This window comes from Cuculus canorus, chromosome 12, assembly GCF_017976375.1.
Source record: "Cuculus canorus isolate bCucCan1 chromosome 12, bCucCan1.pri, whole genome shotgun sequence".
Taxonomy (NCBI): Eukaryota; Metazoa; Chordata; class Aves; order Cuculiformes; family Cuculidae; genus Cuculus; species Cuculus canorus.
The window spans coordinates 3,303,434-3,320,308 of record NC_071412.1 but is presented as its reverse complement, the minus strand read 5'-3'; the positions used below and the strand labels follow the sequence as shown (position 1 = coordinate 3,320,308).

The window sequence follows — 16,875 nt, the reverse complement described above, 5'->3', positions numbered from 1 at the left end:
ATGGTAAACACAAACTTGTATCTAGTAGTGCACTGAAGGTATTTCATGTTGAAATACACAGCCTTTTTAATACACATTTTACAACTGCAAATAGTTCATATAATAAAGGGCTGACTTGGTTTTCCTTCTCTCCTCCCTCCCTACATGTGCTGTATTACAAATACAGTATTACAACCATCTCTTAGGAAAGATACCCATTATCAGCAAGCAATAGTTTTTTCTTTTCTTTAGCATAGTCACACAACACACAACATGACGACTGCATCAGTATTACCTGAAACACCACTCTTGATTTTTCCAAGAGGTAAGTTCTCATGTTAGCACCAATGATTCGATACCTCTTATCAAAACCAATTTCAATGTATTTACCAAAGCGACTGCTGTTGTCATTCCTTGTAGTTTTGGCATTTCCAATAGACTGAAAAAAGGGAATATTGTAAAGGTTAAACAGCTTTTAGAAATTATCAAATCTGTTTTGTTATCTCATAAACATTTGATAACATTAATTTTGTCCTGGTTTCAAAATAGTTAAGAATTTAATACACAATGATCTCTACCTAGTCAGCAAGTTACATCAAAATGTGGTTATTACATTGATGCAAAATCTGGAGCTGATCTTCCTAGCTATAATTTCACTTCCACAAAGTCCAATTTTCCAGCTAAAAATCCTTTATGCTTCTCTGAAGTCTTTTAAAAGGATTAAAGAGTCTAACAGAACGCTCAGATACACCCACATTTCTTTGAAAGACTTAATAAACTATAACAATCTTTTCCCACTGTATACATTTATATCTATACATGTATGGAATATGTGTACTACTTGCAACCTCTGTAAGCCAACCTATCATAAACTCAGAGCCCAGCACACAGCCCCCAGGCTCTGTCTGATTAAGAGTTTATTATTATTATTATTACTCTACAATCAACCACATTTCCAAACTAGTTCTGTAAACATATAATTATAAAATATTTACTGTGTGCCTAAATATAATCTAAAAATTAATATGCACAGACTCACATCATTTGCCTGAAACTGAATCCCTTCCATAGCAGCTTGGTTAGTGACTTAGAAACAGTCTTCAACACTGCCATATGCACCTAACTTTCTCAGATTAATTCAATATAGCTTTATACACAATAAACAATATTTAGAATCATAGAATAGTTTGGGTTGGAAGGGACCTTAAAGCCCATCCAGTTCCAACCCCCCTGCCATGGGCAGGGACACCTCCCACTGGCTCAGGCTGCCCAAGGCCCATCCAACCTGGCCTGGAACACCTCCTGGATGGAGCAGCCACAGCTTCCCTGGGCAACCTGTGCCAGCGCCTCACCACCCTCATCGTGAAGAAATTCTTCCTTATGTCTAGTCTAAATCTGCCCCCCTCCAAATTTAATGTATTTCTTCTATATTAATGTATTTTTTCTATAGTACGTGGTCTTGAGATGCACAGGGCGAATGATAACTGTGGTTCCTAAACATTCCTGATGCACCTTTACCTTACCTTGTCAGCAGTAGGCATGCAAATCACAACATGCTGCACTTCAAAACAAAAAGCATCTCCTCTTCCCAATTAGATCATGTTTTAGACATCCTAGAGCAATTCACCTTCCAAAACAAGACTAAAGATACTTCTCTCTCAGACGAAATGGCACTCAGAGTAATTCTGACACAGCACACTATCTTTTATCATAGGCCACTGTGTGTATCACAGGCCACCTAACTCTAAAATACACTGTAACTACAGAATGCAGAGTTGTATCCATGTCCAAGCTTCCTAGTTTGCATAGCCACCCATAGGAACTCTGTACTGAAATCAATCTTGGGACAAACAGATGAGACCAAATAGTAATGCTGAATATCGGTATTCCAAATCCATAAACCAAAGGTGGTGAATCGGTGAGGACCAGCTGGGTACAGCATGGGAAGCAGGGATTAGACTTTGAGAAACCCCATCAGAGCCCAACCGAGCAGATGGCAAAGTGGGTATCAGATGAACAGCTGCTATAAAGGATGTAAGAACAAATTTCATCTCTGCAGTTCTAAGATATACTGTACTTATTCAAACTGAACATACTCAAACTGCACGTCTTGTGTTTTAAAAGTATTGCTACAGAGATATTTGGTGGTGGTGGTAGCAATGTAATATTGCAATATTTTCAGAAACAAATCACTGCTTTGCAAGGTATTACTAATAAAAACAGTCAAGAAAGACTTTGGTATTATAAGATTACTAACCGGAGTGCATACTAAGCTCTAAAATTCACATAACTATACAAGGTAACAAAGAATGAGAGGTAATAAGAAATTGCATATAAAGATATATTTTAAGACTTGACAACTTCTACATTTGTAAAACAAAATCCATATATAGTTATTGACTACAAAACTAATTATTCAGATAGGTGCTAGAAATGTACTGCGTGTACTGGTCATTTGACAGTAAAGCATTTAGTAGGCAAAGATGATGTGAAATTCTGACACTAATGATGCTAGCTCATAAAACGCTGAAGTTTACGTTGTCCAAATAGAAAGGAAAAAATAAAATTACCTTCTGCTCCTAAGATTTTAAAATCAACTTAGCAAATAAGAAGTTTCCCATTTCTAAAATGAATTACTAATTTTCTTCCTAATCTACATGGATTAATTTGTATTTCTGCTGATTTATGAACTGAAGAGTTTGAACCATTAATTTTGCTGTCCAAGAGTCTGTCTCAAGAGCAGCTTTCAAAACACTCACTCTAAAGTTTATTTAAAGTTCAAGTGTTTGAAGTGAAAAGGATAACTTTCTTCCAATTACAACATCTAAAGTAATTGAAATTTCAGATAAACCCATGTTCATGAAACTTTTATTATCCCTAGAAAATAAAAACGTGAGAGAGAAGGATGTTTGGTTTAGGCTTTGAGACCAAAGAAAGAAGTGGCACAGGGAAACCAGGAGGGAAACCAGTTTGAATATCCCTCAGCAAACACTAAAACGCAGACCTGTCCTGCAGAGTCTCTCACTGTAGCTGTCACTTAGCAGACAGGCGGTGAGGACACAGCCACCTGCCTGGCCGCAGGTGCCACCTCTGTGGTACACAGGGGATGGCAGAATGGGCATTTGGCACTCCTGGTCATGTCAACCATGCACCAAACCTCAACACGGCCAAGGATCGCAAACGCCGGAGCAGTGAAAGGAGTGCTCTGGGATTAGTTTACATCTTCAAAGCGGGTGTTGCTTCCGAGGGCCCAGGCTGCTCCCGTTGGGGTAGGTGCAGCTCAAGACAAGGCTTAGGTCCCCTGGCTTCCTCCCAGAGCTGGACATATGATTTGTACGCCCACTGCTCATCATGGTACAGCTTGCTTCATCCCACAAAACCGTTTCAAAGCATCACACAGCACCACAAACCAGGCACAATTACCTTGTGACAGAACACACACAACTGTGATGGGGCACTTTGAGTATCATGAACTCCTCATGCCAAGAAAAAGAAGGAATAAAACACAGATAATTTTAAAAAATACCTGAGAAAGAAAACAATGGCAGCATTTTGCATTTCACATTTCACTGCGTGCGCTCCATTTACTCATGTCTATCCACTAATATCTCACACTATGACATAGAGATGCTAAACATTTACCAAGGCATCAGTTGCCTACCACTTTCTTATGCTGTCCATAGACATGCACATGTACATGTCTGTGGACAGTGCTACTTCTTTCAGGGAATTCCCCCCAAACTGTTTCTGTCTGGTGAATCACTTCTTAACATAGTTCCTTAACTTCAGCCCCCATGTGAATCTACACAAAGGCAAAGACACAAAACCCAAGTCAGATCAGCCTAAGAAATGTTCTCTGCTTGGCCACAACATCAGAGTTACAGCATCTACTGAGCTTCCAAAAGAAGAGATATCCTGAAGCAGGAGGAAACCATGCTTGTTATCTCACAGTCTATGCCAGCAACAATGCTTCCAAGCCAATGATTTTTGGACTTGATTACTGCTAGTTACACAAATTTCCAGAACTGAAACATCAGTCCGAGCTAATTATAGCAAACTTATGTCTTGTGTCATGTTTTTCCCCTTTGAAAGAAAACCGTAAGTATTTAATAGAATCATAGAATAGTTTGGGTTGGAAGGGACCTTAAAGATCACTTAGTTCCAACCCCCCTGCCGTGGGCAGGGACACCTCCCACTGGCTCAGGCTGCCCAAGGCCCATCCAACCTGGCCTGGAACACCTCCAGGGATGGGGCAGCCACAACCTGCTTGGGCAATCTGGGCCAGGGACTCACCACTCTCATAGAGAAGAAATTCCTTCTTCTGTCCAGTCTAAATCTGCCCCTCTCCAGTTTATACCTATTACCTCCCGTTCTACTACTACAAGCCTTTGTAAACAGTCCCTCCCCAGCTTCCACGTAGCCCCTTTGGGTACTTTGCTTCCTTAGTCTTTCTTCCCTAAACACATTTCCTAAAACTGAACATTTGCTTTACTCAACAACTCCCTTTCACTTTGAAGTATAATCTACCTGTTCCCACTGTGTGATGTACGTGCTTGGTGTGTAAAACCAGAAGTTTTAATTCTCTTTGCAATTTTACACACAAACCCAGCCCTCTGCTCTTGCGTTTGGCCAGCGGTCTGGGAACCAGCAGGGTTACAAAGCTGAATAGATTTAAGGCACTATTCATATAAAAAATTACTTTGTTATGTGAAATACATTAACAACACTGAAACATTACCTTTTGTGTTCTCTCAATCTTTCATAAACGCTACACAAAACCATGCCTAAAGCACTTCTTGGTAAATGGATTAAAACCAAAATTTTACAATATATGTCTTCTAGTTTCTTTGATGCTTAAAAAAAAAAGTACGTAATGCTCTCTCTGTTGAATGCTTATGATACCTCCAGAATAATAAGTGCAGATGGAGGGTGGGAGTTGGTGCAGTAGCTATCTCACCTCCATGATGGGGTTAGAGGCCAAGACTTTCTCTTCAACATTGGCTTCACTGGCAGATCCGCTGACCGTGGCAAAGTACCTCATGGCATACTTAGCAGAGACGGTCTTTCCGGCTCCAGATTCTCCACTGACAATGATTGACTGATTTCGCTCATCTCTGAAATACAAAGACATGTTAATTACCAGCTGTTTTCTCAAGGGCATTTATTTTTTGTGTCCCCAACCTGGCAACAACCCATCCACCATAAATGTTAGCATACAGCAAGAACGTAAATGCATGTGGCAGAAATAAGGTTGTTAGTAACCAAGCTGCCTGACTGGCTGATTGGACTGCCTGCAACCGGGATGCTCAGCCAGGATTGATGCTCTTGCAACAGTCCAGCCAGCCAGCAGAGCTGCTCCAGAGCTTCTGGTTACAGGAAAGTACCTGTTACCACCATTCACTATGTGCTTCTGCAGCTACTTCTATCCAGAGTCTCTGGTCTCTATAATTTAGTGCTCCACTAAATTATCAGTGCTCATTAGTAAAGATCATTAATGCCATCTTACAGATAGAGAAATCAACAGCAGAGCCAGCAACAGAAACCTTTCGTCCTTCTGATCTAATCATCAGCTTTTCCCAGAATTGTTCTGCATCTGGAAAAATTCAAGCAGCGCTGTTCAGACACAAATAGCAGCTCTGGTGTGAAGACAATCCCTTTGTGGTGAAGTAATTTCTTCTCATTTTAAAAAAAAAAGAATCTTCATTTGCTACTAAAATATTTTTTTCTCATCTCAATGAGGGCTCTATCCATGAATCCCAACTGTATGACTAACAAACACACTAAAAAATAGCAAGGGTAGAAATTAGCATTTATAAAGCCTGAATCTTTTAAAATAAAGACCACACATGTTATACAGTATTTTATATTTCCAAAGCAAAAGAAGTTAAAACGACTGCTATTTCAAAATACTCCTAGGACCTGGGTGAGCTTAACTCTACTCTACCTTGCATACTGGAAACTGGAGAAAGAAGGAATAAAACTCTACCCCAAAGATTTTCAGAGCTGGGGTTGGAACACAGAAAGTATGGCCAAAGCCCTCACCAGGCTGCACTCGCAGAACAGTAACTGTGAACCCAAAAATGTTGGGTATGCATATGTTCAGACAGCACATGTGCAGTCTGCACAGCCCCCAAAAGCCTGCTGAGGCCACCAGTAAATGCTGTGCAGCGAAGCAAAGACTTATGCATGAGAAACTATTTGTGGTTTCTATAGCCTACAATTCCTCCAGAAGATCTGAGGTTCTATTTCTGAGACTGTCAAAAAAAAATCTGGTGATGATGATATAAAGGTAAATTACAGTAAATCACAATATTACTTTCAAGCTGTTAGCAATCTCGAAAAATACCATAAAGCCCTCAGATAAGAGCACAAATCCAGCATTTACTTTGCGTTGCGCAAAGATGTAGGCTAAAGAAGCCACTGATTACATCACACACCTCCAGGAGAGCCAAGGTGGGATTTGTTTAACTGAATGAAGGCACTGGCTGAGGAAGATTTTCTACATTTCAGTAAAAGAAAATTGCTTGAATTGGCTGGCTGCTGATTTAAATTTAATAGGCAAGTGTTAAGAAGATCAAAGCAACCTAATTTTGCTTTCTCAACTTCCACTTAACACATGTGGTAGGTGTGAATGACTGCAGCATAGTCCATACATTCTCACACACACCACGCTGTCAGTCTCAGTGGAAAAGTAAAGGTTGTGAGTTAAGTACCAGCTTGATAACCAGGTTGTGTATAGCCCAGGTCACGCAGACCCAACTGCCAGAGACGCTAGCCGTGGCCACAGGAAAATGAAAACACCCACTGTCAAGAACTCCTGTCCCAGCAGCCAGCGAGCCCGCTGTGCATGCTCGAGCGAGGTCTGCTGTGCCGGGAATGGCTTGCAGTAGCAATGAAGATTTCACGCTGGGAAATGAGGATGAAATGCTCTTCCTTCTTCTTCATTCACCCTCATGGAGTCCACCAGTGTTAGGCACGCATGAGGGACAGCTTGTAGCTCTGCACGTTGGGAGGAGGTATAAGTTACGTGGATGCTCACTGCGAAAAAGAGCAGCAGAAGGACATGGGACAAGCCTAACCAAAGGCATAAATGGGACAACCGATAACAATGCATTTTCCTCTCATACAGACAGTCCCTGCAGCAAGTCAAAACCAGAATATTTTCTTCATAGGACTGGTAGTGCACTCTCTTCTATTCCTCCTGTGCTCTTTCACACACAAAAAAAACCAAACCATACCACTCCAAAATATGATACTTCACGTCTGATTTGAGGAGCTGCCCAACACAGGAGATGGGCAACAACATAACAAGCTTCTTATCCGTACATCACCAGCTCTGTTTCATGTATTGAATATCATTAAATATATGAAGACTCACGAAGCTCAAGTCCTATGAAATGTATCCTCTGATGAAAAAGCTTATTTTTAGCTTAGTTCCCAAAGTACAGAAGGCTTTCAAAAAACAAAGTATCGCAGCCTCGGTAATACAGACTTCTGACAAAACTGTCAATAGAAAAACTAACTCCGTTGCCAAGAGAAGAACATCAAAATAAATCTCCTTCTTATTGTCACATCCCTAAAGGACATGTGTAAGCGCGGAAATCGCACACTGGTTTTGCAGTCCCTAGGCTCTCCTAGGAGCAGTAGGAAACACTTCTCTCTTCAGAGCACTGCAGAGGAGGGAGCTCCAAATTTTCAGACTGTAATGAAAAAATCAGGTTGAAATAATTTCTGCTTAAGTATCCTGCTGCTAATTAGCCTAAACTTTCCTTTATCTACCTCATAAGATACAAAGCCATACTTTTCCATTTAGCACTCATTCACGTGCTCAGGAATAAGTGATCCATTATTGCATTACTGTATGAGCACATATACACACACACTTCTCTTAAATTCGCCCAGAGAAGATACGGCTGGCTCTGTGCAAGCTGAAAACATTGCTGCCATCTCCTCTGCAATGAGCATTTGTGTTTGCAGCAGCTACGGCAATCATGAGGGACAAAGGGCTCGCTCATTGTCTGCAGCAGAGTCCTCTTGCAATGCCCTACCAGCGCTTCATCCACGCTCAGAGAGACTCTTGTCTTCCAAAGTACATTAGTCCATTGTTTTGCTTGAACACATTGGAGTAACCATCCTCTAGCATATTATTCTTTCTGGATTTTGTCAAAGAGAAAGGAAAACACAGAAAAATAGCCAAGATCACACTTGACATTTGAAGAAGTAGAAAAGATAGCACAACACAACACCCCAGACGCCACAGCAGCAGGGGATGAGGTGGTACTGCCGCAACCCCAGGGAAGACGTAGCATATGAACATCCTACCACAGGCAGCAATTATGAAAATTTCATTTGGCATTAGCAGAGATTATATTTTAGACTGACTATTGTTTACACCAAACCGTTAAAAATAGTCACCACCACATTTCATGCACTATCCAAAGTATTTTGATTCTATTTTCCTTACTAATCTTAGCTTAGTTTTTCAAGGAGGAGGATTGAGTGGCCCTGCCAGGCAGCCACGACAGCTCGGCAGAGGGCTCATTTATGTCATTAAACTTTAAAGAAACAAAATGCCACACTGAAAGGAAAATAGAAAGGAAAATAGAATCAAAATACTTCGGATAGCGCACGAAATGTGGTGGTGACTTTTTTTAACGGTTTCGTGTAAAGAATAGTCAGTCTAAAATATAATCTCTGCTAATGCCAAATGAAATTTTCATAATCAGGCTGCATTAAAAACAAAACAACAACAACAAAAATCCAAAACAAAATAAGAAATCCCTTGAAAACACAAGTAACAACACCCTGAGTTCTTTCTCAAGTATAGATAACACTTTGAGAATTATTTTTAGCTAGATCATTAGCCTCCAACCTTTGACCCGACATTTTGAGCACTTAACATGTCATCAGTCAGGAAAAAAAGCTATAATTAAAACTTTCCGCCAGTGAAGCAAGGAAGTAGGGCAGCAGCGTTATGTGTTACACCACTTTGCAGTCTGATGCCACAATCCATTATCTATGCAACGCTTCATCTTTTTGGAGCTTTTGCTCTGAATAAAGCACATAATTACATGATTTTAAAATTAAGATTATTTCTGAATGGAGGGAACATTTTAGTTGGGCTTTTACAAAGAGAAACAAGGGAAAGCAAGCCTGGGAGACAAGAAGGTGGAGTCCTCCTCTTTCACCGAAAGGTGGGTAACGATCACATCCTACGATACAGAATTACATTATAGTGATAAGATACCAGGTCAAATGATCTTTAAAAGAGGTCTTCCAGCACAGCAGACCGAAACAGATTGACTAGGAGCAGTTTATCACTCATGGAAACATAAAGTATTATGTTCAGGTATTGGTCAGGATACTACATTCAGCTTTTGCCATTTCTAAACAGTGCAAAAGAATGAAGGAATGACAAAACCAAAATAAAACTTCAGTTTTCAGACGACACGCCCAAATATTTCACAAGCTGAAATGTGAAACGATAGGCTGGAATTGCTTACAGTAGCACAGGACTTGATTCAGAAATCTTCCACATCCATTCTCTCAGGCCTGTACTTTTAAGAGTCATGCGAGGGTAAAAGATACTTCTTGTCAAATAAAAGAATAGTAGCACTCTACGGAATAAATAACTGATCATTTAAAATAGCGTTATCTATCCACAAAAATAATGCTGATGTCCAATTTTGAAAGGTAATATTCAGATGCTGTAATCCAAGCCATATACAACCCTACTCCTTATAACAAGTAATAGTCATAGAATAAGCAATAAATGTCACTAATTTTTCATATATAATTCCCATGATGGACATATTTGTGCATCAGCTGGTAAATTTTAAAGACTATTTTGCCTTACCTACAAAATTTTGTTGACGGGCAAAATGTTTGTGAGGAAATTCACTGTCAGAGTGCCAAAACAGAAGAGATGTAGGCTTACCTAACTCCTGGAAGCTTACGACTACAACCTGCATTTCAGCGGCAGGGGGTTACCGCTTTGAAAAAACACTGCAAAATTCAACACTGAAGACAGCTTCTGCTAAAAGGAAGTTCAGCACTGAGGAAAAAAAAAAAGAGTGCTATAAACTGACTTGAGATATCTTACATGCTGAAAAGGGTTTTGCAAAACACAAATGAAATGTCAAAGAACAAAAACCCAGAAAAAATTTACCCAGATGTAAAAGAATAAAAAAAAATCTTCTTCTCAAGATGTGAAAAAAAAATCCTTTGTTGAGAATGTGCATATATTTTAATGCAATACCCTTAAGAGCATTGACTACTACCAACTCTAAATTCTGTATTTCAAAGAAATCTAAGGGGGATGCTTTACGAAGGGCTCAGAGTGGAGGAAATGCCTCTCCCATGATGTCACGCTTGTTGGCGTCAGTGGCAGAAAGAATAAAACCATCACTGGGCACCTTCGATGGGTACAGACTGGTGCAATAAAACGAGCTAGTCATTGATAGCTGTCACTATCTAAGGCACCTTTTAACGATTTCAGTCATCCAATGGCAAAATCAAAGCAAAAAAAAAAAAGACAAAAAAGCAGTTCAGGTAATGAAGTCACTAATATTAAAGGCAGAGATGTCAATTTTCAAACAATTTTTATCCCTTAAGATCACTACATCCACTGAAGCTGGTTCCCTGAAAAACCAAACTAGCTAACTGCATCACTGTTGTTATTTCCATAGCAAACTGTCCAAACAGATCAGGATAATCGAGACATATAGACTGAAAAATCCGTACAGATATCTCTGTTTACCTTCTTCCTCTACACGAACAGAAAATCCTTCTCTGAAGCAGGAACACTAAACCAGCTAAAGACCTACCCATCAATAAGCATTTCAGAGGGAGTGGATTAAAGAAGCCCAGAGCTATTCAATTTAATCACGAAAGTACAACATTGTTTTTATGGGTTTTTGCTTCCTATGACTGATGCATCGGATGTATCACTTGATCTTGTCTTTCAGACTCATGACTCCACAGCAAATAACGTCAAATAGACGTATATAAGCACAGATCCCACAAAACCATCAGGCTGGGAAAACAAAGGAGTACAGAATTATTGACATGAACATCAATATTCATATCATCCACCCATACCCAAGCCACCACCTTCACTATCTGGCAAAAGTGTATCATTAACAGCTGATTTTAAAAGATTCTGATACGGACTTTGCCTTTGATGAACTGCTTCAAAGTTAAGTTGTCTCATGCCATACAACACAGATCAGCCTGGCAGAAAATATCAGAGTGAGCTATCCTTAATATGAAATAAAGAGATCAAACAGAGGGCAATCTGATGACAAGAACATTAGAAGTTACTATGCCTCTGATCTCAAATCATCTGCATTTGTTAACCTTGAGGACACTGCCAAAATGCCGCTATTTTTAAGGAAGCATCTTGTCAGGGTAGTTGCCACCTTCAGGATATCTTCTCACCTCACTGCTCCAGTACTAAGAGGTTTAACTCAATCTACCGCCCTTTTCTTTGTGGAGTTGCTACTGGTTTCTTCTTTTGCTTCGGAATAGCAAGTTCAGGTTATGTCTAAAGGCACCAACTCAATGGCATACGACAGTTCTATTTTTTATTTAAATCAAAACAGTGCAAGCTGCTGCCAAAGGCCTGACCCTGCAATCTTCCAGCACTGAATCTCCCACTGCTTCAATGCAAGAACAAGAACAAAATAAATAGCTTTTATTGTCTAGCTCTTCCTCTACTGTTCTGTTGTAATAAGGTAGACATATAAGCCGAAATTGCTTTGCATTTCAAAACGGTGAATTTTGAATGATCAAAGAACCTGACATAAAATCCCAAGGAAGGAATCTGTGACTCAGAGAACATTTGGGATAGATCCCGTTCTCAGTGAAGACACATAATTACCACTAACATCAATGTACACCACGCTCATCAAAGACTGAAAAGGATCTTAGTGATGTGCCATCCTACAGCTGAATTACAGCAGCAGGAAAACCGACCCAAGAAAATAACTTAAAACCTAATGACACTGCTAAAAGGTCAGATAGGATTCGTTCTGAAAGGCTGGAACGTTTGAAATCTTGCTGTACCTCCATTAGCTGCAGCTACTCTGGGAGCCATAGCATTAACGAGGGACCAACACAAACCTAGCTGAAGGTAAGCAATGTTTTACATCCTGCAGTACAAAGCTGATTTGCAAACTGTGCAAGGATACACATGCAGCTGACATGATTGTTTTCAGAAATGCAAACATAACTGGTCAAAGTAAGCATCCTATTTTCTGCAGTCAATCTCTCAGCATTCCAGTTGCATATTTGTGACAACGTATGACCAAAATAATCTGCGGAATCTACAGTCAGAACATTTACACACCTTTGTATATGAGAGTATGACTTAATAAATCTGTTTAATAAAGATGCTTCCCCCCATGACGTAGCTATAACAAAAGCAAGAGCACAGAAAATGTTACCAAGTAACTTCCTCTTTGACCAGATGAAATAAAAGCAGTTTACACAATGCACTGAAAATAAATGCAGTGTGGAAGTGCTAAATACCATTGTAACTGCTTTATCAATGTTCCCAAATAATTTAAAAGCACTGATGTGATAGGAATAGGGGAATACATCCAATATTCCACCCACTCCAAACAGCTAATTTAGTCTTGGAATAATTACCCACAGAAAATTCAAACTAATTTCTTGTGAAATCCATCGGCTTTTATGAGATGTCAATATAAGGTTAAGTTATAAAGTTCTCTGTAGTATCGAAAGTTTTCTGAGCCTCACAGAAAGCAGCTTGATTAACTTCTAAGAAATTTAGGAAGGAACTTCCCAGCTGGCGAAGACCAGCCCCAGCAGGCTAAAGGGAGCACCGCCTTCAAGGGACCGGGCATCTTCCAAAGTAGGCAAGAGGATGTAGAGCAGACAAAATGTGAGGAAATGAATAAAGCAACACAAGGACAAATGCATAGCGTAAGATGAAATGATTAGGTTTTGCACACCTCATCTGAAGGCTCATTAAAAAGGGCTGACTTCAATAAACGTTGAAATAAATAAAGTGTTTCCTAAAAATATCAGTGATGGTAAACTTGAAATCACAATATATCCATGGGGTTTTTTTTCCTAGAATGTTCTTCTTTCTTCAGCATGAAATGAGGTTTGAGAGAGGGGGGATTTTTTTGGCAGAGCTCATCAGCCCATGTTCTCCCCAGCTCCTGCCCTCCCCAGCCTTCTGGCAGGGTAGGTCCCAGATTCACTCTCTGGGTAATCCTGCCCCACTTTTGTGTGATGCTTCTACCACTACAGAAGACCAAAACCGCTTTTTACACTTACCCTAAAATGAAAGGCAGCTGTAAAACCCACTGGCCTCAGAAGGTTTAACACGAGTCAGTGCAATGTATTTAGCTTCACCTTTGCCTCAGCGTGGTGTTGTCTGGCAGCAAACAAGGCTGGGCATCCTTAGCAGAGCTTTTTCAGTGCAAAGGCCTTTGAAATTCAGCCCAGGGTGTGCGGCAGCTGTTAGGAGCCATTATAAAAATTGGCAACTCTTCAAACCCTGGATTTGCTTTTAAGTAGAAGTAATTTGACTGTTCAATAAATAAACAAATAAATATTCATTCAGCAGTTTTGTAATGCTCTCGGACGGATCTACAACAGCAGCAGCCGGATTTGGGCAGGCTTCCCATGACCTCTCTCATTGAGAGCAGGAGGCAGCATCTTGCCCTTCATCAACCTTCTGAACAAAGTGTTTTAGTCACGAAAGTTCTTTGCAGCCCTAAGTAAGTTCCTTTATCTCATTTCTGGATTTGGCTATTGGTCTCCTTAACACAGGAAAGCACCCGTTTTCTTTGCTTACTTTCCAACTGTTTCCTACAGCCCACGTAACGCAAGCATATCTTTCCATTCTCTTTACATAGTTGCTGAGCCCCTCTGGGAGATTACCTTCCCCTGCAGCATTCTTCCCTGCAGTCTCCCTCCACCAATAAATGTTATCCCACTGCTCCACGTTCCCCTGCTCTGCTGGAAACTCTTTTCCCCCATTTTTGAAGTTTCCTCCTTGTAGAGTTCACTTGCCCAGCAGGCACAGCGCCTCCTCCCCTGCAGAGCCACATCATCCTGGTGTTCCCAGAGCCAAAGCCTCCCAATTCACTTGCATTGGCACATCCCAAAAGGTGCGGCCCGACACACGTAATTATTTTTTCCATAATCAAAAGGCTGTTGTGTGGATTAACATGGGAACTCTTGTAAAACACCCAAAATGTGCAAAGTGCTACATATATGCTAAGGATTCATAGACTCATAGAACCACCAGGTTGGAAAAGACCTCTTGGATCATCAAGTCCAACCATTCCTATCTGCCACTAAACCATATCCCTGAGAACCTCATCTACCCATCTTTTACATACCTCCAGGGATGGCAGTACCACCCTCTCCCTGGGCAGCTGTTCCAGTACCCAATGATCCTTTCTGTGAAAAATTTCTTCCTGATATCCGTCTGAACTTCCCCTGGTGGAGCCTTAGGCCATTCCCCCTTGTCCAATCACCTGCCGTTTGGGAGAAGAGCCCAGCTCCCTCCTCTCCACACCCTCCTTTCAGGCAGTTGTAGAGAGCAATAAGGTCTCCCCTCAGCCTCCTCTTCTCCAGGCTAAACAATCCCAGGTCCCTCAGCCGCTCCTCATAAGACTTGTTCTCCAGCCCCCTCACCAGCTTTGTTGCTCTTCTCTGGAGACACTCCAGAGCATTATTATTATTATTATTATTATTATTATTATAGACTAAAGTGCTTTGAACCCTTCTGTGATGATGTGTTGAAGGAGAGGGAAAAGAACAAGCAAGTTTCTAGCACTATTCCCCAGGAGGAAGCATTGCTTCTTGTGCAGAGCAGCAGCCCCATTTCTTGGGCTGTTCCACCTGCACACTCTGTACCCATTGGTTTATTTTGACTATCTGGATCTGGCGTCTAATCCTTGTATCTCTCCTAAGCCACATTTCGTGCTGAAGAAAGAGTCTTGTAGGATCTGACACCTCCCAGCCTTCACTGACACCATGCATTAACAATTCCGTGGATTGTTCAGCTGCATCCTGAGTCACAACAATTCCTTCTGTCTAAGCAGTAAATTAAGTCTTTGTAAAATCACTCCTTTTTAATAGGTTTGAAACACTAGGCCAACAAACGATGTCCTTTAACCACATTTCTAAATATATTTCCAGTTTAACTGCTTTTTAAGCCTAACAGCACTTCTCAGTGACATCTTCTTTAGCTGCTGGGAAAAAAAGGAGATTCTGAGCACAGGACCAGGAGCTGGAAGCTCAGCACCCAGGACCAGCTCTGAGCTGATCCAGGCATGGCCACAGCACACCATGTCTGCCTTACTTGTCTTTTATACAAGCAGAAATTGATATACTAGAGAAGACAGACTTCGGTGAATGCATGTAAAGCACCTGGAAGATATGAAGCCTTCTGTGAAAGGCAAACGTTATTAAGAAATGTATGTTATCTGGCACAGAGACCCCTTAATGCTGAAGGAAATGTAGGCGTGCAAAATACAGTATGTTATTTTTTATATTGAAAACTAGTTTTGGGAGAAAGTTACCAGGAAACCCATTTAACTGCAGCACTATCAATTACATACTCTGTTCTCAAATATTTTATTATCAAGCTGGTACGATCAAGTCATTAGATACTGGGTCAAGATTTTCAATTCAGGGGCTCTACGCTCTGCTGCTTTGCTTTTGCTGCCTTGAAGAACTGTCAAAGTTGCTCTCCCACTCCCCATGTCTGTTTTAACCTATAAAATGGAAATATTGTTGCAAAGGTGAAATATTATTACACACAAGGTGAATTCTCTAAAGTCTTTCAGCTGCAAACTCAGCCACTCCAAAACACCTCAAGTTCTTAAGCATCTTTTAGATCTCTTCAAGAATAGCTTAGTAAAATAGCTTTGTAAAATAGCTTAGTATGACTCTCTATGTCATACTCTAACGAATAAATGTACTGGGTATTTTTGGTTTTAATTAACAAATTGCACCGCTTGCCATTTTAATTGTATCCATGGAACACAACTCTGGGCTGTAAAAATGGCAAAAGGTGAAAAGGTAATGAATTGACAGTAACATCTTTGGATATATGCAAATGAAGAAAACAGAGGTCAGGACATGCTGCAAAACAGACTGCACTCCAGAGAAGCACAAAGATGAGCCAGCACTATGCAACTGATTTATCTGGGGATTAGTCAGAGGTCACTTCTGCAGTAGTTTAGGAAAGCTCATTGCTTAGTGACCAGCAGGACACCTCACATGAACTCTAGCTATGACCATACTTAACCCTTCGGTTGCCTCACAATTATCACTGCTCAGACAAGTAGGTCCCCGGTGTTACATCAAGTTGATTACCCCATCTGCTGTCTTGTAACCGTAACGTCATAAATACTCAGCTGCAAAGTGTAAAAGGCAATACCAAATATCACCTGTTCTAGCCAGAAAAGACAACTTCCCTGTTCATTCTAACAGAGCACCAAAAGTATCATCTCTTTTCAATGGAAATATTTCATTTAAAACGTCGTATATCAAAGTTGTAAGCCACTGAAGGCTGCTCTGTGTTCGTACAGTGCCCACCAAAGCAGGCTCTCACTTCATAACTGGATGAAGAAGATCTATCATGGGTTGTTAATCATCCCCCTCCCAACTTGTGCTAGGGGAGAATAAAACTATCCATTTATCAGACGCTCAAAAGCAAAGCAGCAGCTGATCTAATGTGCGTGTTCGTAATAGGACATCATCCCGGGATGCTTGGGATAACTGCAGACTGTCAGTCAAGGTGCTTTCGAAACACCTACTCATCAGCTCACCAAGCTTCCTCTTGAACAAAATGCGATAGCAAAAAGATCTTCATGTAGCTGAGAGCCATCAGACACATGCTGA

The 16,875-nt window shown here is 40.7% G+C and overlaps 1 protein-coding gene across 1 annotated transcript in view; it reads right to left on the bottom strand.

Moving 5' to 3' along the window:
- MYO5A (myosin VA) overlaps positions 1–16,875 on the bottom strand; it is a 109,625-nt gene that overhangs the window by 58,348 nt on the left and 34,402 nt on the right. The window contains exons 5-6 of the mRNA XM_054077382.1: positions 4,937–5,093; positions 275–418 (exon numbers count right to left, since the gene is read on the bottom strand). Of these exons, the coding sequence (XP_053933357.1) occupies positions 275–418; positions 4,937–5,093 (301 nt within the window). The remainder of the gene's footprint in view (positions 1–274; positions 419–4,936; positions 5,094–16,875) is intronic.